Here is a 26,294-nt window from a genome sequence, read left to right on the forward strand (position 1 = left end):
AAAAAGAGATGGGTTTAGGAGGGAGTTATTTTAGGCACTGAACAAAACTGTTGGGGGGCAGAAATCAAAGTCAGTGTTGGTGTTTTCAGAGGAAGATCAAAGGTAAATAAAGTCCCTTAGTTTCTAGGTTTATATACTTTACAAGTCACTCAGTACACTATTCAGAAACTTGCTGAACTCTTTACTTTATTCCACAGAGGAAACAAACTACTATGCATAAAGACAACTGTGTCCATATGCCTGTATTCTAGGGCATGATTTCACTAGGCTACTTCATTAAGCCTCTTGTATAACGTACCAGTCTTTGTTCCTGTGCTGTTTCCTACCTTATAACATGAATTTTTGGTTTTTTTCAGCTCTGAGGGACAATAGAATTGAGCTGGTCCGAGCTTCATGGCATGAACTGAGTATCAGTGTCAGTGATGTGTCTCTGTCGGATGAAGGGCAGTACACCTGCTCTCTATTTACTATGCCTGTCAAAACTTCCAAGGCTTTTCTTACCGTTCTCGGTAAGTATAAATAGCTGAGCATAAAGAAGCAAGTGTTAAGTTTCTCAGGCTTTGGCAAATTATGATAAGAATGAACTTTTCTAAAGTTGGCAGAAGATAAATGTAACTGTCTGATCTTGTTTCCCTGAAGTTTATTGTTTCATGTTGTGTGCTGAAAAATAACATACCTCTTACTATTTGCGCTATGGCAGGATAATGAATTAGAGAGCACACAAATACCACGGTATGAGTGCTCCATAAAATGGACATAACCTCTACATCCCAAGCACCAGAAGTGTGAAGAAAGTGCATGTGTTCATCTCCTAACAATGTATTGTGTAGGGCAAAGGGGAGAAAATCAGAAAGCATGAAATCAAAACGGGCTTTAGAGCTTTATCGTTTTTCCTTAGCTGTGCATTTTCTTGGCTCATTCTGCTTTCTTTTTTTGTCTACGAAGTGCATATTTTCACTGGGTTTGCTGCTTCTTTTATGCTTTATCCTCTAAATGCTCTGCTGTTTTCCCCAAAGGTTATAGATACACATAGAAAAGCAATAGATTTCGAGAGATGCCCAGGAAATAAAGTTTCCGCTCGAAGCTTTATATGATTCTATGAATGTCAGTAGCCCAATCAGCTGAAATTGCTATAGTTCATTGAAACACACCTGTGTACCTAAGAGGTTATATGATTTTAGAGATTGATTTTTATTCTTTTCTCCTTTTTCTGTCCCTGAACTTGACTCTTTTTTTCTTTTTGTTTTATTTTTCTATGTAGACAGGCAGACAGTTGAATGTAGTAGCACTAATGTAAGAAGTTCTCTCTGCCAGTAATATTCACATTAATCCGGTCGGGGAATTGGTTTTGTGCATAGGATGTGAAATACGTCTCCCTTTTAGTCCCTGTGGGACTATTTTACAAAAATCTTCACAAGTTTGCCATTAAAAACAAAAAATACCCACTCAAAACAGAATATTCTGGAATAACAACTGCCTATGGTTAATCTTCTTTGCTGTAGAGAGGCATCTCATGATCTAAACAATAGATGAGTGGACCAGTTCAACCTTTTAGATGGCAGAAAGGCACGGAAAGGTGTTACAAAGGCAAAAAAACATTTAGCCAACATTTATTAACCAAAGTAACTTGACCTTTCACAGTCCTTTTAGTTTTACCTTCATTTTGGGGGAGGGCTTCATGAAATTTTCCCAACATCAGCTACTTACCTTCCAAGAAAGAAAGCTGCAAGGTTTAAGATGCCTGTCTTTTTTCATTTTTTATTTGTAATTTTCCATTTCAAAGTAACATTTTAAACTCTTGGAACACTTTCTATATGAGAAGGGGATATTTTCCATTGAAAGTATTACATCTTTTAATCAGATACACTATCCTTTTATGACTAATAATCTCTTTATTGACTGCTCTGTTACAGATTAGAAGATTTAAGTGTCAAGGTATTATAGTAGATACCATTTTCTGTCCTGAAAGAAAGAAGTAGATTTATTACAGAAATGTACTATACAATAGGTACTGCTGCTTGCTTTTTATGTACATAATCTGTCATTTTGGAAAAGAGATGTAAACAAACCAAATTGTGAAATACAGGGCACAGGATCAATTACTGTGACTGATCCCTTTATCTAACCAGAAATACAAATGTGTCAAAGCGCTGCAGGTGCAGATTATAACAATGACATTTTGAGAGATTTTTAAATTACGGTCATCATTATCACTTTAAAATAAGTGATTCTTGGGTTTTCAGAAGTCAAATGGATTTATACACATAGTGATCAAATTTTTCCCAATTATCTTCATAATTTTTTTTTTAAATCTTCCATGGTTCATTGAAAAACAGCTATTTGCAAATTTAATATTAGGTGTATAGTATGTCATGATCTCCTCCAAAGAACTTGGATTCAGCTGAAGAATTCTCCATAGCCAATGGAATTGTGATTGTACCTCTTGTTTTTTTGGTTATGTGTTCTCTGAAGATAAAGTAACTCCTGTATGTATTTTCATCCTGCCTTTTCCCTGGATTTTGTATTAAAATCTTCATAATTCATGCTTAAAGCATCTGTTCTGAACTTAGATCAGTTCGGGTTTTTGTTGCCAGTTACATTTTATTTTCACAGCTGTGCTTATATACTTTGTCATCCTGCTTGCTGTGCAGACCAGTTTAAACCTTATAATACCAAGTCAGACTAGACCTGCATGAAGAATATACATAGATAGGATAGTTTTTAAAATACATCTGTTTCCCTTAGAAAACTAGATAATTTCTGTTTTCTTTAATTCTTTATAATCAACTACTGTTCAGATTGACAGTTTATTTGCAATAGGAAACAAGATTCACTGACAAGGCAAGGAACTAATTATTCTGTTTCCAGAATTTAGAGCAGATGAAGAAGTGAACTTTAAGCTGGTCATATATTAATGGCAGCAGCAGCTGACAGTATCAGAGATATTTTGCTTGTTTGCCTGTTAGGTGTTCCTGAGAAGCCACAAATTACTGGATTTACCTCACCAGTTATGGAGGGAGAGAGGATGCAGCTAACTTGCAAGACATCTGGTAGTAAACCAGCAGCCGATATCAGATGGTTCAAGAACGACAAAGAAGTTAAAGGTATTTAAAAGGACTTTGATGTAATTTGGTCCAATTGTCAAAACTGTACATTATTTAGAATTATATTTTTTAATTAATGTTTGAAAAGTTTCTCATATTTAATTGTTAAATGAATCAGTGATAGTACGTATATAAGGAATTGATTGTAAATTACTGGAGTGGTCATATAGCCATCTTTTTATTTTTTCTTCAAATCGTAAAAAGTGATGTTTTGAATTGTTCTGAACTCTGTTCAGCATAATAAACTCAACTGTGATACTTCATAGAGAAACATTTTATGGATTGTTGTTATCACAGCCATACCACTCACCCCAGATATTTTACCTTTTCATTTCTTTTTGCCTTTCTAAGATGACATATATCTGATTTGGTCAATGGCCAGTTTCATGTTACACTCCTCTAAGTAAAGTGACCGGGTGAGGCAGAACCGTCTGGAGGAGACAGGAGATTGCACTTCCCATTGGGGAGCTACAGAGCCTGCTTTGGTGAGGAAAAGTCAAGGTGTAGCAATTCAGGGAATCTCAGTTGGGAAACTGGGAACCTGCAGCTGGGGCAAGGATGCTGAGAGTGTGGTGAGGTGCAGGGAGAAGGCAGACCTTAAAGGGGATGAGGAGAACTTCAAGAGGAACTGGGGGGAGTTGGACAAAGTCTGCTGTAACTGAAAAGTCATTGGGTGACTGAAACCGAAGCTGAAAGCAAGGATTTGCCTTTGAGGGTACAGTGAGATAGGAAAGACCTGCATATAAAAGCTATTTATTTCTTTCCTGCCTTCTCTTTCACTTCGTATGTTCTTAAAACTCAGTTTTCTAGGCCATATTCTCATAAGTGTTGGGGTAGTTTAAAATCCTTTTTGGTGAATGGGTGGACAGAGCTTCCTATAAGAGAAGACGTAGTCACATCTACCACAGCCAACTGAGGTGCCCATTATAGAGTAGATGAATAAAAAGGATAAGGTATTTGTATTTATTCATGTCACCTGTATTCATTCTGCTGTAAGACCAGATCAAGAAATGATTCAAAATCCACCTTTTCCGTGTAGCTTTTTAAAAAAAAAAACCAACTTTTGCTGCTTTGTCTCATATTTGTCTGACATTGTGGATTTTGTTAGCTCAGTGAACTGCCTCAAGCAAAGTTACAGCATTAATTACAGAATCCATTAATCTTCCTTTACTATTCTCTACCACCGTTCAATGTACACAACCAGAGCTGTGATATAAAATTGGTAAATAAAGGAGATTGCAGTTGATTGTCCAAGGAACCCAGTCCATTCTAGAAGCATCTTTAGATTTCTGAAGAAAATCAGAATAGTGTTGAAGAAGATGGGATTTTTAGGCTGGAATCATTTGATATGTGTTTGAGCACTTGTAACAGGGTTAGAAAACGAGGAAACAGAATCGTTCTTTCCAGCCACTGGGAAATTTGAGGAAATTGCTGAAAGTGAAGCAGCACCTCATCAAACATAATTAAAAAGAAGAATTTAACAGCAGAGCTAACACACATGGCACAGCATAGATTCTGTCATCCAGAAAAGATGACAGAATGAACATAGATATTCAAGACATGTAAAGATTGAAAATCAGTCTAAGCAATGTCAATACTTGAAGAGAACCGCTGATACAGTTGGTGTAACAGCAAGGCAACTAATCTGAAAAGGTGTTATTTTAAAAATTATATTTTAAAATCTGATGTAATAACTTTGCCTTTCTTTCAGCTGATATGTAATTGAAGCCAAGCAAGCAATCTGATGATTTGACTCTTTAACTAATTTGCTCTTCTCCACAGTTCCTAAAAGGGATTTTTTTTTTAAAAAGAAGGTGGGGAAGGACCAAAGAAGATGTGTGAGAAAGAACAGTAAAGAAAAAAAAAAAGAGAGGAAAGTGCTGAGCACATTCATTTCAGTTTAGTTTTCTGGGTCTTCTGAAGAGCACATTGCCATTTCTCAAAGGTTAGAAATAAAATGGCATCAGCAGAAGTTACATTAGCTTTGTGCACTGTAAAAGGTGAAATGATAAATCTGAGAAAATAGATATGAAATTATATGCTAATGCAGCTGACATTAAAGGTTAGGAGTTCATCTGTCTAGCACCAGTAAATCCAATTGTGTTACAGTGTGTTAGACATGGTGCAAAAGAATATAAATGATGCATTGAGTTCAGAGTTGCACCAAAGGGGAAAAAGCCATTCTAAAATTGTAGCTCCATTGCTATTACTCAAAAAAGGAATCATCATCTGGTGAAGGAATACTGTTTGATAGAGTAAGTGTTAGTCATGAGAGACACTGAATGTGAAGCACTGAGTACCATACCTTTCACTTTAGTGTTCTGTCTCTTATATATGCACCAAATTAACAAAGCCAGCTGCAGTTTAGCATTTTGATGATGTTTCTGGAAAATTATTAAAAGCAAAAATATCAGAGAAGCTAAATACATAATTTAAAAAAAAAAATCACTTATTTTTTCAACAAAATTTGTTACATACTCTTTCAACAATATGATGTAAAAAATTATTTTTAGTTTCAGGAATATTTTTTTAAATGGATTTTTTTTTTTTTTTTTGCCTAGAAAAATTTGGCTTCAAAAATAAATAAAATAATACCAGTTTGTTTTGTTGCAACAGATTAAGACATTTTGAATTTGTTTATATATTTTTAGTACGCACAAAGATTTCAGAGAGGCACTGAACATTTTGTCTTGGTTAGCCTCTATAATGAAGATGACAGTTTTTTAGACAACAAGGCCATTTCATTTCAGAACTCGATTTTAAATGTAAACAAAAATTTTATTTGACTTGTAAAAACAGAACTGTCTTTTAAAAAGATGGATGCTTCTACATAGATGTTACAAGTATGTGCTTTGATAAATCATAGAATCATAGAATCATTTAGGTTGGAAAAAACCTTCAAGATCATCGAGTCTAACCATCAGCTATGCCCACTAAACCATATCCTGAAGTGCCTTGTCTATGCGCTTTTTGAATACCTCCAGGGATTCAACCACTTCCCTGGGCAGCCTGTTCCAATGCCTGACAACCCTTTCAGTAAAGAAATTTTTCCTAATATCCAATCTAAACCACCCCTGCCACAACTTGAGGCCATTTCCTCTCGTCCTATCACTAGTTACTTGATAAAAGAGACCAGCGCCCACCTCACTACAACCTCCTTTCAGGTACTTGTAGAAAGTGTTAAGGTCTCCCCTCAGCCTCCTTTTCTCCAGACTAAACAGCAATGAACAATGAATGATAGATATTCTATCATTTCTATTTATTATTTTCACTATCAAACATCTACACTTATGAGATATAAAGTAGTATTAGTTAATACAAGCATACCTGTATGTGCACCTAACTGGCAGAGTCATAGAGGTGGGCCCATATTTGACCCTTAGATTTCACATGGCCCAGCCTCTGTTCAAAGGTTAGATCAGGTTGCTAAAGGTCTTCTCCAATTCAATTTTGAAAAATCTCCAAGGACAGAGATTCCATAGTCTGTCTGGGCTAGATGTTTCAGTATTTGAAAGCCCTTATTATTGAGAATTTTCCTTATATGTAGTGTCATGGTTTAACCCCAGCCAGCAACTAAGCACCACGCAGCCGCTCACTCACTCCCCCCCATCCAGTGGGATGGGGGAGAAAATCGGGAAAAGAAGTAAAACTCGTGGGTTGAGATAAGAACAGTTTAATAGAACAGAAAAGAAGAAACTAATAATGATAATGATAACACTAATAAAATGCCAACAGTAGTAATAAAAGGATTGGAATGTACAAATGATGCGCAGGGCAATTGCTCACCACCCGCCGACCGACACCCAGCCAGTCCCCGAGCGGCGATTCCCTGCCCCCCCCTTCCCAGTTCCTAAACTAGATGTGATGTCACATGGTATGGAATACCCTGTTGTCCAGTTTGGGTCAGGTGCCCTGGCTGGGCATGAGGAGCTGAAAAATCCTTGACTATAGTCTAAACACTACTGAGCAACCACTGAAAACATCAGTGTTATCAACATTCTTCACATACTGAACTCCAAACATAGCACTGTACCAGCTACTAGGAAGACAGTTAACTCTATCCCAGCTGAAACCAGGACAGTATGTATTTCGTGACACATAATCAGAAGTTGCCTTGGTGTAACTTGTGTTCATTGCCCTTCAACTTTTGCTGTACAACTCTGAGAGGACTCTGGCTTTTTCTTCTCTATGACCATGCATTAGGTACTTGAAGGCAGCAGTTTGATCTGATTGTAGTCTTCTCTTCCTGAGGTTGAACAAACCCAACTATCTTAAGCTGACCTTGTACAAAGTATGCTCCCTCCACTGACCACCTCTATGGCTTCCGGCTGAACCTGCTCGGGTTTGTCGACATCTTTCTTGTACCAGAAAGCCCCAAACTGGGCCTGGTACTCTAAATACAGCCATGCAAGTGCTGAATAGAGAAGAATCACTTCCCTTGACTTGCTGGATATGCTATTATTAACACAGGACAGTCATTTTTTAGCTTTCAACCCTGTAAAGGCACACTTGACTAACGTTCAACCTGTCCTCAAGACCCCCAGTTCCTCTTCTATAAAGCTACTTTCTATCTAGTCACCCCCCAACCTGTTTCATTATAGTGATTTCCAGAGAAAGTGCCTCTGTAATAGATAAGGGGGTATTTAGGAGAGAGAGGAGTAGCAAGAAAATAAATAAAATAATGGACTACAGTAGACATGTTTAAAAATTCTGTAAAAACCCTGGGTAAACATTCTGAATACTAGCATACGGTAACATACCTAGTACCTGATCTCCACTGCTCTTACATCCCGGTGGGCTTACATTCAGTTAGCATATATTGCAATCACACCTTCATTTTGCTATGAATAAACATCTAAGAAGATACAGCTGATAAAAGTGGACAAGCTAAGTATTTCTGTTGATGAGGATGTCAACAGTTTAGAGAATAGTATCACCATCCTTTTTACAGATGTAATTACCTCTAAGAGTTGAACTCTTCCAAACAATAGATGTCCAGCGAAAGGCTTCTAAACATCCGTTTAGGAAATTAACTGCTTTTGTTTTTCTAAAGGATTAAGCATCCACAACCTCTTACTGAAATTAAACTTGTTGATGTTTTCAGGAGCTGTCTGTCCTCCACTTGAAGTCAGTAAGCAAAGGGATGTGTTATAAAGCTACTTATAAAGCAGAAGGCTATCTATGGAGGTGCTTATTATTAAATTTGGAAACCTAATTCTGGGAACAAAATCTCATGTGTTTGCTTTAAATATTAGTGAAGACATTTGTTGTTTGATTATAATAACTTTGCTTTAGTTCTGGTCAATATTTGTGTCACCTCCTGTTCCCTAAATACTAATAGTCACCATGGCAGAAATTGAAATCTCTTAAAGCTTAGCAACCAACAGGCATAAAATGCTTGTATGCAAGAAATAATTATTTCTTACGGAAAAATGGAAATCATATAACTACATGGTGTCTTCATCTATCTGGAGACAATAAAAAAAGACCACCTTTCTGATTTCACAGGTGTTTTTAATATAAAAAGCTGTAGCTTAAGCCATTTAAGACTTGCTTTCTAAAATTGATATTTCATGGAAATTTTATTTAGGTCATCTTCTTCTCTAATGGGATTTAGTATAATTTGTAATACTGAGACCTCTCACTTTTTCTTTTTGTAGGACACAGAAGACATGCAATCTCAGTGTAATTTAATATATATGCTTATATATGTCTTTTAAAGCTTTCATTGTAACAAATCAATATAATGAGCTTCCTATTTTTCTGAAATAAATGAAAATCAATAAGTATTATAAGTGGTTGGGAACCAAGAAAAACAATTCTAAAGTATGTGTAAGAAGATCTCATGTTGCAGCTAATATATTAAAACTTTTAAAAATAAATGCTCAGTCTTTTGGATCTTCAGTTCTGATCTAACAAGTATGTCCTACAACAAAACTTTCTGAATTTGAACCTTAACCTTGAGCAGTGTTGAATACTTCTTAAGCACAGCTGTAAGCTCCTGCACTCTAGTATCTGGGCTGAAAACTGTGAAAGAGATTTTTAACTGAATCTGCACAAAAGCAGTAGGCCAATTTAGTGTGATATAAAGCAGTGAGTGGAAGGTCTCTGAAGTAATTTTATTTCCAGTCTTCTTGGGACTTACCTGTAGATTCCAGTAAATACTATGACATGCTCTATCTACAGTTGTTCATCACCATTGATAGCTATAATTTGGTTTAGTTTAATTCATAAATTAGTATAATTGTAGCCAAACAACAAAATAAGCAATGAATAAAGTAAGCATAGGATTAATGTGACTACATGCATGCAACCCTTAGTTCACATGGCTTCAGTAATATCCATGTATTGCATTACTATAAAAGATTATAATCTTGGACTTAGAAAATTTAAAATTTAGTGACACTGTGAATACGTAAGGGAAGTGAGGGTGGGAGGAGACCACATTTTTTCTAATGAACTGCAGAGAAAGTTCATATAAAATTTGGACCTAAACATATAAGAGATAAGGATTAAAGGAATTTCTGTTTGAGTGCAGTATCACGTAACCAATTTTAAAAATTTCTTTTTCAATATATATCTCCTGATCCGACAATCAGACCAAACTGGGGAATAACTACAGTTTAATTACTTTTGTTTTAAAGAGATCGATACAGATATGAAAGACATGTTTTGTCAACAAGTGTGATAGATAATTTAGCTGTCTAATGCTGGACTACTTTTCCTATAAATATTGGAGATAAAACTGTTTATTCCTTCTTTCAGATGTGAAATACTTAAAAGAAGAAGATGCAAATCGTAAAACATTCACAGTCAGCAGCACGCTGGATTTCCTAGCAGATCGCAGTGATGATGGTGCAGTTGTAAGTTGCAGAGTAGATCATGAGTCCCTAAACTCTACACCTCAGATAGCAATGCAGGTTCTAGAAATACACTGTAAGTAATACATGTTATATAAGCTTGCTTTTATAGTTTTGCTTTGTTTCAGAGTTTCTATTGTGGGAAAATTATAAAAATCTCTGGTATTGTGCAGATAGATAATGTCTTCTTTTACCAGCTTCTCTGGTTTGCATTTGGTTGGTTGGTTGTGTTTTGTTTTGTTTTGCCTTGCTTTGTTTTGTTTTTGCAGGAGTAATTCTAAAAAGTTTAGTGAGAGCTTTACCAGTGAAAACACTATGGGACTGAGTTCCTGGTTTGCTTTGAGAAACGGTAGGGAGGAAATGCATTTGTCTTTTTTGTTTATCATTGTAGCAATGTGAAAGAGTTCTTAAAAATCAAGATCATAGTAGTTCACAATTTTCCTTGAAAGTATCTAGAAACTTGAAACAAGGGCATGAAGAAGCAAACTGCAGACTGCCTCGATAACTTTGAGTCCTGCTAATGAAACTCAGTGAAATGCGGTTAGTAACACACATCCAGGAGGAAAAGCCCTTTAGAATTTATTTTTAGGCCTTGTCTCTGCAGGATGTTACTCTAGATAATCCAAACTTCAGTTATTTTGTATCTCTGTATATTGGCTTATTTTTTCCAACAGGATTTCTGGAAACTTGATGTTTTCCACAATGCATTGTTTCAAAGTTGAATGAACCTGCCTATGTATCTGTGTGCCGTACTCTGAAGTCATGTTGTCCTTTGAGGCCATTTTTTTTCACTTATAAACTGTAAGACACTCAGGAGAACACCTTTTCGCCATCAGATGACATTTTCATATTCACTTTCGTTATGCCCACCATTCTTTGGGGTACAGCTATTTGGATTTCTGCAGAACACCTGTACTTCTGATTGCCAGCTAGCTTTGTGTTACTGCCCCCTCAGACTGCCAACTTATCAAAAGCCACAATGCACAAGTAATTATTCTCTATCATTCCTGCTTGCTCCATTAATTTTCCACCAATCAATTTAGTGCTTTCCAGCACTAGCATAGAGTCATTATACATAGAAAGGTAAGTGAGAAATGTGCCAAAAGAAACTCAAGTTTAGAAGAGAGGGTGGAAATACCATTTAAAACCATGGAGAAAGCAGTATTTTTTTACTGGTGACAAGGAGACTAAGAACAGGCTATTATTGTCCTTTTCCTTACCACCTGCATCTCCATGGTCAACATACTCAGAAGTCTTACGCTGGGCAAGTTTCTAAAGAAAACTTTATAAAAGAGAAGGAGATTCAGGGAACTGATGGTGTCGTTCAGCAGAGAGCCTTGAAGGAAAAGGAGGAGAAGGATGATTTACTAGAGCAATCCCAAAGACTCTAAATGGAGTACATCGCCCTGGAACTGGGCCCCTTGATTTTATTCTTCTGGTATTACTTACATTGTTGTGAGTATTACTGCAGTCACTGGAAGCTGCTGACATTTTTCCATCAATCCATAAGACTTCAAACATATAAGAGACATCCTATTTGTATTAATGAGAGGCGTGCTCAGAGGACCCAATGTGAGCTGACCCAATATATCCTCAATGCCACCTGACAGCAGTTCAAAAATAGTGCTGACAAAACAGATGAATTATGGGACCTCATGAGAAAAGTCAGGAAAATTTGTTAATCTGATGTCCTGTAGGCCTCAAAATCACAACCACTACTTGGTGGCATTGCTCCGTAGGGTACATGTTCTGAACGTCCCAGGGGTATTTCAGATCAGCAGAGAGCTATGGGAGAATAATAAGCAAGTATCTTAAAATGGTCAAACAGAACAGCACAGATGAGCACCAGTTCGGCAGAGAATGGGTACACAATGATTGGGCATCACCCACTAGAATTACATTTGGTTTTTAAACACCTTCCTAAAATAAGAAAATTTTTTTCTGTGGTACATGGATGCTCCTTACAAATTATCCATGTATCATCACAGGTTAGAAAAAAAGGGCAATAATAAATTGTCTAGCCATTTCTGTCCTGTATAATTATGCTTGAAAGTAAAAAAGTCTTCTTTGTTTCAAACAACTAGCTGCTGACAATGGAAAAAATATTTGTGGCTTCATCAAAACAAAAAAAAAGCAAAGAAAAGGAAAACAACAGAACAGTAGGAATTACAGGATTGTGTTTGCATCCAGTGGATGCAGTGGATGGTAGAGAAAAAGAAAAGCAATGCAACGGTTGGAATGACAGGTTTTTATTTATGCCTAGTGAAAGACAGAATAAAATTAAATCTGTCCTAGACGATGAGACTATATGAAAAAGATATTTGTAATGAGTCCGTGGAGAGATGTAGATAGAGGTGCTTATGAGTCCACACAGCTGCTTTTATCATCAGCTTTAATAGGAAGTAAACTTAACAAAATGAAAGCCAGTAATGCCATCAGCAGTGATATCAATATGGAATATACTTATTCCCTCTTCTTCCCCTTACACAAATCTTAGGTTTTATTAGTGTGATAGAGCAATCAAATCAGCTTTCTCCAGTAGTATTACAGTACATGAAATGAGGCTGAGGACTAAAGTTTTGTCGTGGTTTAACCCCAGCCAGCAACTAAGCACCACGCAGCTGCTCACTCACTCTCCCCCACCCAGTGGGATGGGGAGAAAATTAGGAAAGGAAGCAAAACCCGTGAGTTGAGATAAGAACGGTTTAATAGAACAGAAAAAAATAAACTAATAATGATAACTAATAAAATGACAACAGTAATAATAAAAGGATTGGAATGTACAAATGATGCAGAGTGCAATTGCTCACCACCTGCCAATCGACACCCAGTTAGTCCCCGAGTGGCGATCCCTCTGCCCCCATTCCCCCCATTTTCTATATTAGATGTGACGTCACATTGTATGGAATACCCCGTTGGCCACTTTGGGTCAGGTGCCCTGGCTGTGTCCCATCCCATCTTCTAGTGTCCCTCCAGCTTTCTCGCTGGCTGGGCATGAGAAGCTGAAAAATCCTTGAGTTAGTCTAAACACTACTTAGCAACAACTGAAAACATCAGTGTTATCAACATTCTTCTCATACTGAACTCAAAACATAGCACTGTACCAGCTACTAGGAAGACAATCAACTCTATCCCAGCTGAAACCAGGACAACTTTTCAGATAAAAAAGTTTTTATTTTCTTTTGATTTATATATGTGTATGTAATAGAAATAATGTCTGAGTCCTCCTGCTGCTCCTTTCTGGTTTTTTAATGGTTAGGTCCAGAAGTAGAGATTACCTATATTATTTATAGCTTGACCAAAAGAAGGATGTCTTGAAGGAGACCATGATCAGTCCTTGTTTTCACAGGGCTTTCCAGATTAATTTTGCAGACTTCAAATATTAAAATAATAGGGATGCTGTTAGGGTAAGCATACTGTACCCCACTCCAGACTGTGGGATAATTAGCTCCTCCAATCTTTTGAGCTTTATTTATCACTAATTTATGTTATGTCTCACTTCTGCTTAATCCTGTCCATCTCTATCTCATTCTCTGTGTACTGCAGGGCAGCCCAATTGCCCAAGTTTTTCAGTCGTGCTGAAAGGTTTGGCCGTAATTTAGTTTCTGCTTGGCCAGCAGAGGCTTGTGGTAGCATGACACTGCTTGCTGAGTTTATTTTTCCTCTGACCCTTACTGTCAACAGTAAACCTAAAATAGACTTGTATCCCCTGTGGCTTTACTCTGAAGTTTGCTTGTCAGACTAGCTGCCACTGATTATTAGGAAGTGCTTCTTGTAAGCGATAAATACAAATCTCAAAGGGATATTTCATTTCATTGTTTACTTCTGCATTCGAGCTAAACTAAGAATGCATTCTTTGTTCCTCTCTTAAAGAATCACAGGTGCAGTACTCAATTTTGAAAGTTTCTCAGTACAATATTTGGGAGATTGTATACTATAAGTCCTCATGCACACTCCTGAAAAAACATTTTGAGGGCAAGTACAACTTCTGGCCCACATGTGGGAAGTCAATGAATTCTGTTCATCCCTCCTCAATGTCTCAGACACGTGTTGTTTCCCAGAAGCAGCATCTTCACTTTCCTCCAGGTCTTATCTGAGCAGAAGCCAGCCAACATGTTGCTTCCTACTGAACAAAGTGCCATAAAATTACCCAGTGATAATTACCTTGCCTTAGTGAAGATTCTCTGACTACAGTAAATTACCCAGCAGACCTCAGTAAAAATTAATTGTGTAAGTCTGCCCCAGAGGCTGCTTTTGAAGCTTTAAAGTGAAATCAAATCATTTGAACTTCAAACCTAATCATTGTGATTCTAAAATGGCAGCTGTGATGTGATCCGTGCTAACGGACTCAGTGAGATTTTGCTCAAAAGCTGACCACACTCCCAAATGACAGCACTAATAAGCTAAATATGTGTTATGTAAAGAAATGTCTAGAGAGGCAATTTTGAGTAAATTCTGTATTGGCAGACACAGATGTGCAGTGAATTGTTGGTCTGACAAGTCTATAGCCATCAGCTAACTTCCTTCTACAGGCTATTCCAACACTGTTTGTGTAATAGGCTGTTTCTTCATTTGTGGGTTGTTACTACATTTTTTTGCAATGAACGTCCAAACTTCACTTTAAAATTAGGCAGCTATTCCAAGAGAATGATGGAATTATTGCCTGGGAAATAAACTTATTGATTTTGAATTAAATAAACAAAATGCCTCGAATGCAGCAGACTACAGATAAGCAAATCAGCAATGCACTTGTGCAGCCATGTAGAAAATTGAGTGTGTGTGTGTGTGTCTAACAACAGCGTACTACTGTGATTTCTGGTGTATTAACAAACAGAGGTTTCTCTGACAACAGGATGGGTTTAGAAGTTCTGCTGATGTAAAGCAAAGTAATTTTATCAAAGAGCTAGATTACCTGATGCTCACTAAGAGAGTTTAGCCCATTATTTTTACCTGGCTGCTTTCAAGTTTTTGTTGGAACACAGTTTCTACAATTACACATTCTGAACAAAAATAAGTGAAAATGTATGAAATGTGATATATATGTGTGTGTGAATATGTGAAAATATAATATATTAAATATAGTATATATTACAATATACGTTCATATAGTACTATGTGAAATAAGGCATTATAAAAAAAAGGCAAGAAAAAGGTCATACGTAGTTGACTGTTAGACCCTTTGTCTATAAACAATGCCTAAAACACAGTTGCACATCAGAACAGTGTTTAGAGGAAAAGAAGGTGTCTTCCTTAAATCTTAATGTTTAGTTCTAATGAATCAGTTACATTTAAAATATGTTAAGTGGCTGTTCAGGGTGACTGTCTCAACCATGGACTTGCTGTCTTTTAGTAGCTCAGAAGGGGCAGAAGTGTTCCCATGCAAAAGGACCACCTTTTGAACACCTTTTAGCTATGATAAACTATGAGGGGAGAGGGACAGTTTTCTCTGTTGCCTACATATGGTCCTTCTGTACTGTAAATGGGTAAAATATGTGTCACGTTCATTTTCTTTCAACTGTGTGGCTGAGGCAGACCACTGGTCTTTTTGAAGCTGTTCAACTAAGACCTAAGATTTTAATTTTCTTTTAGTGTGCTGCTTTATTTTACTCACTTTAGTTATTTTGCTCAACTTTGCGCTTAAAAAACTTTTTTGCTCTTGCACTTTGGCGTGAGTCATCTCCTTTTTTCCTTGGCCTCAGAATTATTTCTTCTAATTAGGGTTTGGTTTTTTTTATGGTATGTCTCCCAGAACTCCCCAGGAGTTAGGTGGTACCCATGCTTTAGGAACAAAGACACAGTTCCCTTTTTTGGAAGTAGCTTGTACTGTCTAGGCAGAGAACATGTTTTTCCAAAGTGAAGAAAATATGAGAGTTAGAAGAAATTTCCTTCAGTGATGCTGATCTTGTTTTGTTTCTGAGCAATCAACAGCATTATTGGTCATTCTCATTTGCTTATGACAATCTCTTCATTACGCTGTGTGACACCCTCAAAGACACACTAGCTAAAAGTAAAATCTGGGAATTATTGGCATGATTACACACTTCCTCCATCTTTGTATGGACAGTCTGGCAAGAGATACACCCCCAGAGTCAGGAAATAGTTTACTGTCTAGGATAATGAGGTGTCACAGCCTTCCAATTTTTCATTGATTTTTTAACAAGGCCCCAAAATACTAAGCCAGCTCAAATAAATATAGATAAACTGTATGTTGAGTCAGGAGTGAAAATAGCTGGAGTGTTTGTAAGAACTGAAACTTGTTCTGGCTTTACCATGAGAGAAAATATTTATCTAACTCTATCTTTAGTCAATAAGCTTAAGCATGCAATTCTCCTATAACTTCTGATGCAGTGGAAAGACCTGGATTTTCCAAGGGCATAATTCTCTAGGGCCATAAAAGAAAGAACTTGCTTGAGATTTGCACTTCCAGGGTTTTGCAGTTCTCTGTTTCAAAGTAGCACAATTTGCTCTCTTGCTATAACCATTTTATCTTAGAATAATTTGAGTGTTTGGGAACTGTGATACCTCAGAGACCTCTGGAACTTGTGGAAGGTGGCCAATATCTCAAGTTTAAGCCTTCTTTCAAGAGTAACAAGATGGCACAGATGCAGCAGCACATTCTCTGGCATGGCCCATCCTATTGCATACTGTTCATAACAAATGGCAAAGAAAATTTCCCTTTGAGGAAACAGAATTGTTTTGTTCCAAACCGAAACACTCCCAATGCTTTTGTTGGCTTTAATGCTTTATTCTTCAGAGTTTGTAGACACAGCTCTGGGAACAAGACACATTTAGGCTATGTGTTCTTTTTTTGAGGAAACAGTCTGCTGTCATCATCATATAGCTGTCACTAAGTCATTATCAAACTGTCATCTCCTATCAGTCCTTCTGCTAAGCATACCTGACAAAGCCAGGTATGAATAATAGGTCACAAGAGGGAAACTCAGAACTTTTTTTTTTCTTTTTTTTTTTTTGAATGATTTGTCAGGACTGTCCGTGCTGTGAGAACAATGTCTTTGCTTCAGACACCAAAGAGTGCTGGGTTTTGCTCCAGCACTGGCCTGTCTCAGGGATCTTTTTTACATATGTCCTTTATCCTTAGCAATGAAGTATACGTCCTATCCTGAGTTAATGGAGGGTAGTAGCTGGTTAGTGTAAAAGACCACCGAGCATCTTGATCACTTGGGCTTGGCTATAGCAAAATTGTTTTCAGGATGTACCCCATCTCTACAGAACGGGAGTCCTGGACCTTGGGTTCTTAGATCTCAGCTTTTCAAGTGAGTTTCTCTATCCACCCTTCGTCTCACAACTTAGATGGTCTTACTGATTAAAGCCACTTTTTGTTCCTGCTTAAAAAGCAAGAGGGTTATGTTTTCTGTGTGATGTGCAGACAGGACCTTGGTGTCTCAGAAAACCTCCCTCTCTAATCGTAGACAATCTCTGTAAGCCTAAGCAAGCAGGGATTTCCTTCACTTCAGTGAAAATATGCCAGCTGTTTAAATCCTTTAAAAGCTCATGAGGAAAAGCTAGATGTTTTCTTAAATGGCTACCTGAGAGGTACCGTCTCTTGTGACTGATGCTCCCATCCTTTAGAAGTCAACTGAGTGGTGTTCCTGCTTTTCTCTTTCAATGAAGATGTTCTGCTGGACTGCTGTGACCTTGAGAATGAGAGAATGTCAAGATCTTCCAGTTGACTCCCTGTTACATTGCGAGATAAGTTTACCCTTTATACACATTCAGGTTTCCACCCAAGACTCACTCGTGTTGAGATACTCTTCTGGTGTTCTACTCAAACAGTTTGGTTTATTTGTTCCTGAATCACAGTATGAATGTTAATATGGACAATAAAGATACCTCATTTCAATACTTTGGTGGCCAGCTTTCCATTCTCTCTCCCTTAAACGAGGGATATTTCCATATTTACCAGTGTAAGATGCAGTTAAAAATAGAAATAACAAGTAAGCAAATTAAAAGATACAGCTTTAGTACATGTACACCTCTTCATATTGAATGAAAAGTAAGAAGTTATTCTATTTAATTATTTAGCTCAATAATTATGTAAACACAATGTTAATAAGTAAAATTATCTTGTTTAAGCTTTTCATATTAGTGAATGCTTCCAACAAATGAAACATAAAGGATAGTTACTGTAAACAGTAAAGAATGATATCTCTGAACATGAAAGTTCAGTGCCACAATTTGCATGTTTAAATGAGATCAATTAGGTTAATGATGGATGAAAATAAGAAAACCATGATTTAAATGCAAAATAATTCAAAAACTTGTAGGTCCATTTATTGCCAAACTTTCATCTTTCAAAGGGGATATCGGGTTCAAAGGGTTAATGTACAATCCTGACCTTTCCCAACTGGAGGCTTATGTTCAAATATGGTTTATAAGTGAAATATAATCTAATATAATTTATTCCTCTCTAAAATATTTTGTAGGAAAAGCCACAGAGTGGCTTGTCTATTCTGCATAGAAACTTTAAAATATGGTGTGGGCAGGTTATTCCATTTCCTTGTCATGTGTTTAAGAGAGGGCTCAAGGTTTCAAAGGAAGTTTGGGAGGGAACATTTAATAATATGAAAAGTAGGATGTTCAGGAAATAAACATAAAATAAATATAATTCCATTTCAGAGGAGTAAGCTTTTAGCATAGGACAGAGACAACCTGTGGTAAAAGGACTGAAAAGACAGAGGGCATGGCTACACTGGGAAATGGAGCACAGTGAGGTTGTCCCTAAACCTGTTCCAAATACGTTTGAACCGCACAGTGCTTTGCCATGTGGAGACACAAGCTTCGGTCAGTGTGGTGACGTTTCAAAATTAATGAGCACTGGTGGGCTAACAACTGTGTCCTCTCTGGAGGAGAGGCTGGGGACACAGCCTTACAGAGCTCACTGTAGGTTTTTGAGGTCACATAGTTAATTTGGTCACAACTGGCCACATGCCATTGTCATCAGTAGAAATCCCCACAGTGAGTCAGTCAAGCCACTGTAGGATATTCTTAGGTGGACATAAGAAAGAGAACAAGTTAGTTCATCTACCTGAAAAGACCAGAAAACTAGTGTAATGATGTAAAAAAGGCAGTGCAGCTGATTTCCTATAATGGTAAACTTTTCTCTACGTAAGGAAGTAAGTTCCAGAAATAATGATCTCTTACAGACAGCCCAGTAGCAGTATCCCCAAGACTGACTCACTGACTGATTTTTGAAGCTCCTAATCTAAGTAACAATCAGTTACTATAAAAGGGATTAAAAAATAATTTCTCTGCATTGTATTTGATAAGATGAATGCCTACATGGATATAAAGTGAATATATTAGATGATCTATGTTAGTGATAAGTAGTGGAAGGTTGAATTTACAGAAAAACTAGAAAGCACGTTTTTAAATATACTTGTTATAACTACTTTATATCAGGTAGCACTAACAGGACAAGAAAGACTGAGTGGCTGAATGACAGTCCAGTGTCTGAGAAATTCCACATCAGGTCTCAGTTGGAGCAAGAATTTTTCGGGTACATGACTAAGATCCATTAAGCTCCATGCTGCCTTCAAAAATATGATTAAGATATCTTTTTTCATCTTTTCCTAGCCTAGACTTGTTATTTCAAATGGGATCATCTTGGAAGGAGACTGAAAATTACAGAATCTGTATAGTTTACACCCCAAGTTACAACTCTGGTCACCTTCAGCCAGTCAGCCTAATGACAGAAGGACAGAGCTGTTCTAGGCTTTCCTTGTAGAACAGTTTAGGTGGCTGTTTATTTCCAAAACTAAAGACTAGCAAGCAGGTGAGATAGTTTGGAGGAAAACATATGTAGAGATTGCTAGTAGGACCTCCCAAGGAATAGAAGTTTGCCCTTCATGAAAGCATGGTATATATTTATAAGAAACAAGTCAAATTTTCATGCCCTGATACTACTGCTTAATTATTTATATAGATTAAACTTTTATAGTGTCCAATACCTGATATGAATGTCAGAGAAAGGCTTGAAGGGGTATTTGGGTATGCTGAGCATCCAGAGCTCTTATTTACTTCTTCAACAGTTTTGGATGTGCTGCAATTCTCAAGCCATAATCAAGATAATTTAAGTCAGATATAACAGAAAACTGAAGGTCTTAAGCAAAAGAAACTGAGGACGCAGAAGATAAAATTACATTGAATGGTCATGCGCCGACTCAGAGTTAGGCGTTTCTTGATAATACCTGATTTAGGCAGAAGGGTTTTTTTTCTCTTGCTTTTTTTCTTTACTCCTCTTAGGTGACATGGCAAAAATGACATAAAATATAAGTAAGCTGGAGAGAGTACAGTGTAAAGCAACGGAGCTGTTAAATGGAACAGAGAGGTTTACATATCTGCAGAGACTGGCAAAATGGAGATTGTTTAGTCTGAAGAAGTGGCATGACAGAAACAATTAAACAAGATAAAAGTTGTAAAACTAAGCTTCATCACTTGCATTCACTGAAGAAAACAGAACTGAGTTGCCAAAGAAAATATTATTTCTACCATATCATTCATGTGTGTATAGGACCTAATGGATGACTAAGAAACCAATGACCCATTCTGCAAAAGCATGTAAAGGGGAATAGCTGTATCTGGTGCTATCTTCATGAAGTGTCGCACATTTAGAACTGTGGTGACAGTGCCACTCTGTCTGCCACTTAATTCAACAGGGTCTACCAATATATCCAATGCTATGCTCGCATCTATCTCTGCCAGTTTTAAGACCAACCACAAAGTATGTAAAAATGATCAATGAACACATTACATGACAAAGGAAGGGTAGGGTTTTAACACATTTAAATGGAGCACAGAGGAACTGTGGAGATTTGGTAGTGTACCTCCATCTTCTCTTTTACCTTCCCAAAACCCCAAGCCACACATGGTGTACTAACACATTTTAATTACTTTTTTTTTTTTTTTTTAGCAATTGTGGTGAAGGAGTCTGGTATGACTGACAGGTGAGATGTTGAAACAGGTACTATGAATGTTTTTAACAAAGTACCAGATAATCAGTGTTCACAGAATTAGTAACCTAAAGGGTTTCCTGCAAGCTTGGTGCTTGAATTCAGGCACTCAGGAATTATGAGTGTCAGGAGGGAATATTTCACTGATCGAGCTTTCTTTTCCCTCACACTGGCATTTGGCTTGTTGTTTTGCATCCAGGAAAGTGTTTTTACACTCTTCTGGTACAAACTGTTATTACTTTTTTCTTCAACGAACATCGTTTTAAGCTAAATTAAAAGAGAAGACATAAAGGATGACACAATAGTCATCAAAGAATCTCAGATAACAAAGGACCATAAGCTGTTTCTGGTCCTGCTTGACTGTAAAGTAGTTTTTAAAGGAATGTAAAAGGAAGATATAGGAATATCCATGCAGATATGATACCAAGTATTCACTTTTATCAAAGCTTAGTATTTAAAAAATATTATAATGCTTAACTTTACAGTAGTGTTGAATACATTTATTGAAATGAAATACCATTGCCTGGACACAATAATTTGATACAGATTGTCTCACCCACAAATACTAATAATAAAATAATTAGTCAGATACTGTGTTTTTCTCTCATCTGCTTAAGCAGTGAGTCATTCGTTATATTCTGAAGAAGAGCATCAAATTTACTGTATCTCCCAGGGTTATTTGATGAAGTTTACCAATGCAGACTTGCTTTGTGAGTGCTTATTCAAAGCAATAGGACACAGCCAGAAACCATGCTACTTGTCAATTTAAAAAGAAGCCAAATTCGGGGGAATGCTGATTCACTGCTCTAGGATACATGCAGCTGGTAAGTGTAAAAGCTATTAAAAATGGTGAGCAATTTCACAGAGCTGATTAGAGTATGCCTCTCTCTTCTTTCAGATCTCATTTGGGATATCCAATTTGATGTTTATTTTTGTACGTACTAGAGTGGCTTGTCCTTGTAATTTACTTTAAAAGTATTTTTTTTCTAAGTTTAATTACTTAGGTCTTTTAGAAATAGTAATAAAATTGTGTAGGAACACAGAATTTTCAAGGAGTTTTGTAATGGCTATCCATATGTGAAAATTATGATCTCATGGTTTCTGGGGAAAAAAAAAAAGATACCTTAATCTGTCCTATGCTTACTCCACTGCTAATTAAACTGGAAAGCAGATATATCATCATTTTCAGAGGTATCTGCTTATTTTATCTTTGCATCTGGAAATGATGGAAAGGTTCCAGGGAAATAAGAGAGAAAAAGCAGGATGAAAAATGAAGAAGGCTGTGACATAAATAGATTTTGCAAACATCCTTTTTGAAAAAACAGACAAAAATAAGTAGAAAATAAATGAATTAGTCTCTCAGGAAATACTTTAAAAAACTTATCATCTGGCAGTCATTTATTACCAGGTAACAATAATCTTTTATTATCAGACAGTTAGATTTTTGTAACATTTTTTAAAATGATAGCACCAGAACTGTTGTTGTTCACTTCCACAATAAAATATCACAGAAATTTATGGAAGCTTTTCAATATTCAGAAGATTTGTGGTCATAAAGTAAAACTATGAAGTAAAGACAAGCTGTTGGTACCTCATAATTTAGCTAAACCTGTAAGAAGAAAAGTGTGTTGTAATGAATACATCATACTAATTTGGACTCTGGTACAGAGAGGAAATGGTGTTTAATGTGCAAAAAATTAAACAAAAAAATAAAAAAAATAATTTAAAATGGCAGAGTAAACCTGAGTATTATAGATCCAGGCAGGAGATGCTGCTGCACGCAGTTAAATGCTTATGTCAGAGCTTAGAGTGGTCTGGGAACAGTCAGTGGACAACAGCAGGAAGGTGAGGGGCTAAGACATTTCTATCCCTTTTGGTGTCAAAGGAAAATTTGTAAGTTTTCCTGGGCAGTGGCAATTGCTGGCTATGCAGACAGCTTGAAACAATAACCCTCAGTGAGAGAAACATACCTGTCCACCTGAGAAGGATAGTAATATTATGATCCATTGCTGCTGGAACTCATTAGAAACAATGCATCAAGTTATGGCAAGAGAAGAGTGCAGTGAGCCTCACCAACCAACCAAAGCAGAATTTCATATATTTCAACAAGGCACAGCCTGCTTGCTGAGAAGATGAGAATGCTCCTGTTATTCCTAGAAATCCCAACAAAATTTCCTTTAGAGAAGGAGAGAAACCTCATTCCAGTGCCTCTGCCAAATGATCTGGCAGCCGTGAAATGGATGTTGTATCATAGGTAGGGCCTATGTATTTTGTTCTGTGGGCTGCGTGGAGCTCGAGTGAGTGTTTTCTGAACTGGCGAGTAGTTAATAAGATATGTTCCTTGTGTTGCTTATGGTCCATGAAGGTAAAAGCTGGCATTCATGGGAAGCTCACTGATCACAGTGGGAAGAATTGCTCTGTCATACAAGCATAGCTCTCTTCCTGAATGGATCCAATGGCATATTTCATATTATTGGATCCAGTGTGGAGTGACATTGTTAAACGAAGCCTTTTGTTACTAGCAGTACTTTTAAGGCTTTTTAAATCATTTTGTACAGAAGGAAACTTCTGTCACAAAACATAATTAAAAACATCTAGTCATCATCCTAAATGATTAAATAAGAAGGCAGTATCAATGTTTTTGGAAGGAGGGATTTGAATAACACTTGTAGCACATCCTGATGTATTATGAGCACTCGCTTTCTCTGACAAACCCAGCAAGCGGGGTGTTCGTGCCTCCCTGTATTGGTGTCTTTCCTATTACTGTTAACATAATTTGCGCTCAAACAATAAGTCCGACAAGGATCACAGACTTCATTACAGCAAACTCGGCTTCTTACTGCACGTGGAGACATGTTCATAACATAAACTACAGAGAGAGAATCACCTTCAAAGAAAACATGCATCAGAATCAAAGTATTCCAGTGGAGGCCTAGGGTCAAATGATGTTAATGAGCTGTTTTCAATTATTTAGAACATGATTAGGGACAGGATTGTATTTGCCCTGATTTTGAAATAGGCACCTGACAATTTGGTAGCATGGAAACTAATCAGATGGGAGGGCATTGTTTTGGAAGTTTAATAATGTTTGTTGTAATATTATATTGTATAGAGGTATACATTTTTATTTGCAACAGGCAACCATATTTGAACAGCTGTGCCTCCCTTTCTTTCTTCCATTTTCAGTTCGTCTAGCTCTTTTGGTACTGGTTTGAACTTGGAAAAAGCAGGACATTGTAAAAGATAAAAAAAGCACAGAATCCCTTGTGTTTTAAGAAAGAGAGATTTAGACAGCACATATCATACTGATGTGTGCCATGCATAGAGGAAAGAACCTCACCAATGGATTTTTCTTTTTGAACCCTGAAGACTCATAAACTAAAATAATTCAAGAGATTAATCTTTCTCTGTACACCTTTTATATATTGAACCTTGTATGTTACTGTCACCAAATGGGACATTTTTTCTGTGCCAGGTCTTTTAATATCCTACAGACCAGAAAGAATACATTCTGTGATGAAGGGACAACCGTGGAAGCCAAGAGAAATGTGATTTCTTCTTGACACTGTCAACCATTTCCTTAAAATGATGTGAGCCAACCTTCCCAAGACTCTTAAGTTGAGACCAATAGTACTTTATGTATTGATAGTTACTTAGACAGCAAATAACTTGTTTTATATTTATTATTGGACTGTTTTGATCATGACAAAAACATGGTAGCCAGGTACAAAGAGAAGATCCAAAAAATTTCTAAAATCACTGTATAGCATGCAAAACCATGAATGGATAATACTACAGGAGATGATTGTCATTGAAATTTTGTAGAACCCACATCTGTTATGCCATTTTACTTTGAGAAGTAGGAGTTACAGACTTCATGCAATAAACATGTTTAAAAACCCAAAAACTTGAAGGGGCACTGCACTTCATATAAAATAATAATATGCAAACATAAATGCCCTAGCTGAATATATATCTGTTACTAGTTTGGAAAAGGTCTTCATAAATTTAGGCTTGTATTAGTAAAATATCTAATATCTGCTTCTGGCATGGTGATTACATTTAGTGATTTTTCATTTTTTTAAAAAATTGTTTAAACATTAAAAATTTTGCCATCTTTGACAAGTAGGAAGGATACTCTGAGGGCACCAGTTCAAAGGCCTTGAAAACATTTCAGTAAATTTTTTACATGTAAAGCCCAAGAATGGATGTACCAAAGACACTTGATGTTAAGCATTGACAGAACTTTAATTAAGCATTCTAGGAATTGTGTAGGGAATATTAAAGTTTTATGGGTTTTTCTTTTCATTAATATCCTAATTTGGCTTTAGAAACTGTTTTAAAATGTAAGATGAATGGTATATTCCATGTTATGTTGGCACTGAATGTAAATAGGGACAGTTTACACAGTACTGAGTTACTTGTGGAATTCTAATTCATAATGTGGAATGGGTTAAGAATTTTCTAATGCCTGTCCTTTTTTAGTGTGTCAGAAAATCCTAATTTATCCAAATTAGGACATAAGTAGGAAAAAAGCTTTTTCAGATTCAAAGTGAAATCTTAGTTCAAAACCTGAGTGGAAGGGAGACCCTGGAATACCTGGTAGACCTCTGCTATTGCATGGGAGGTCAGCACACAAGTCCTTGCACTCTTTGAATCAGACCAAACCCTTAATCCCCAGACTCCAAAGGGTTGAATGGTCTAATCACTGAATTACAGTCAAATGAGTATTTTGCTGGATCTCATCTACTTAGTGTGAATACTTCAGCACTCAGTGGAGTAAGGAACCTCTTTTTCTCATAAATCACTGCATGGGCTCCAATAACTTGTCTAAAGAACTAGTCTTGTCAGGCTGATTACCACTTCTCATAAAAATCAAATTACCTGTAAGTAAGGGAGTATAAAAATGGGGGTATAACAGGCCTCTAAAATGTAGAATTCTGAAGTACAGGACACTTCTTCAGGGATGAATATCACTATCTCTGTAAGTGAAAAGAAGGAGGTGTTCTTGTTCTGTTCTGCTTCTTGAAAGCTTAGCCACATTGGAAGATATTTGGGGTGCTGAGTTTAAGTTTCGTAGTAAGTTATTGCATTTATTTTTTAAAAAATATCTGTAATTCAGCAGAGAACTTGAAAATCAGGAGCCCTGACTTGGCTCTCTACATCTGTTACAATATCCTTTGTAAGTTTCTATAGAGGAGAACCAGTAAAACTTTTTCTGTTAATCCTCCTTTCACTGGAAGCCCAATAAAGGCTAAGATTTGAGCACCATAGAGATTTACCTTTTAACAAAATGTGCAGAGAAGTCTAGTGGCAAGTACTGTTTATATTACAGCTAAACGTAAATATATATCAATTCT

The 26,294-nt window shown here is 36.7% G+C and overlaps 1 protein-coding gene across 4 annotated transcripts in view; it reads left to right on the forward strand.

The window, feature by feature from the left end:
• Positions 1-26,294, forward strand: part of CADM2 (cell adhesion molecule 2) — a 697,459-nt gene that overhangs the window by 562,024 nt on the left and 109,141 nt on the right. For all 4 annotated transcript variants that reach the window (XM_069785395.1, XM_069785393.1, XM_069785392.1 and 1 more), the window contains 3 exons: positions 357-509; positions 2,967-3,104; positions 9,870-10,040. In XM_069785395.1, coding sequence (XP_069641496.1) covers positions 357-509; positions 2,967-3,104; positions 9,870-10,040 — 462 coding nt within the window. The remainder of the gene's footprint in view (positions 1-356; positions 510-2,966; positions 3,105-9,869; positions 10,041-26,294) is intronic.

Source organism: Haliaeetus albicilla, chromosome 6 (assembly GCF_947461875.1).
Source record: "Haliaeetus albicilla chromosome 6, bHalAlb1.1, whole genome shotgun sequence".
Lineage (NCBI taxonomy): Eukaryota > Metazoa > Chordata > Aves > Accipitriformes > Accipitridae > Haliaeetus > Haliaeetus albicilla.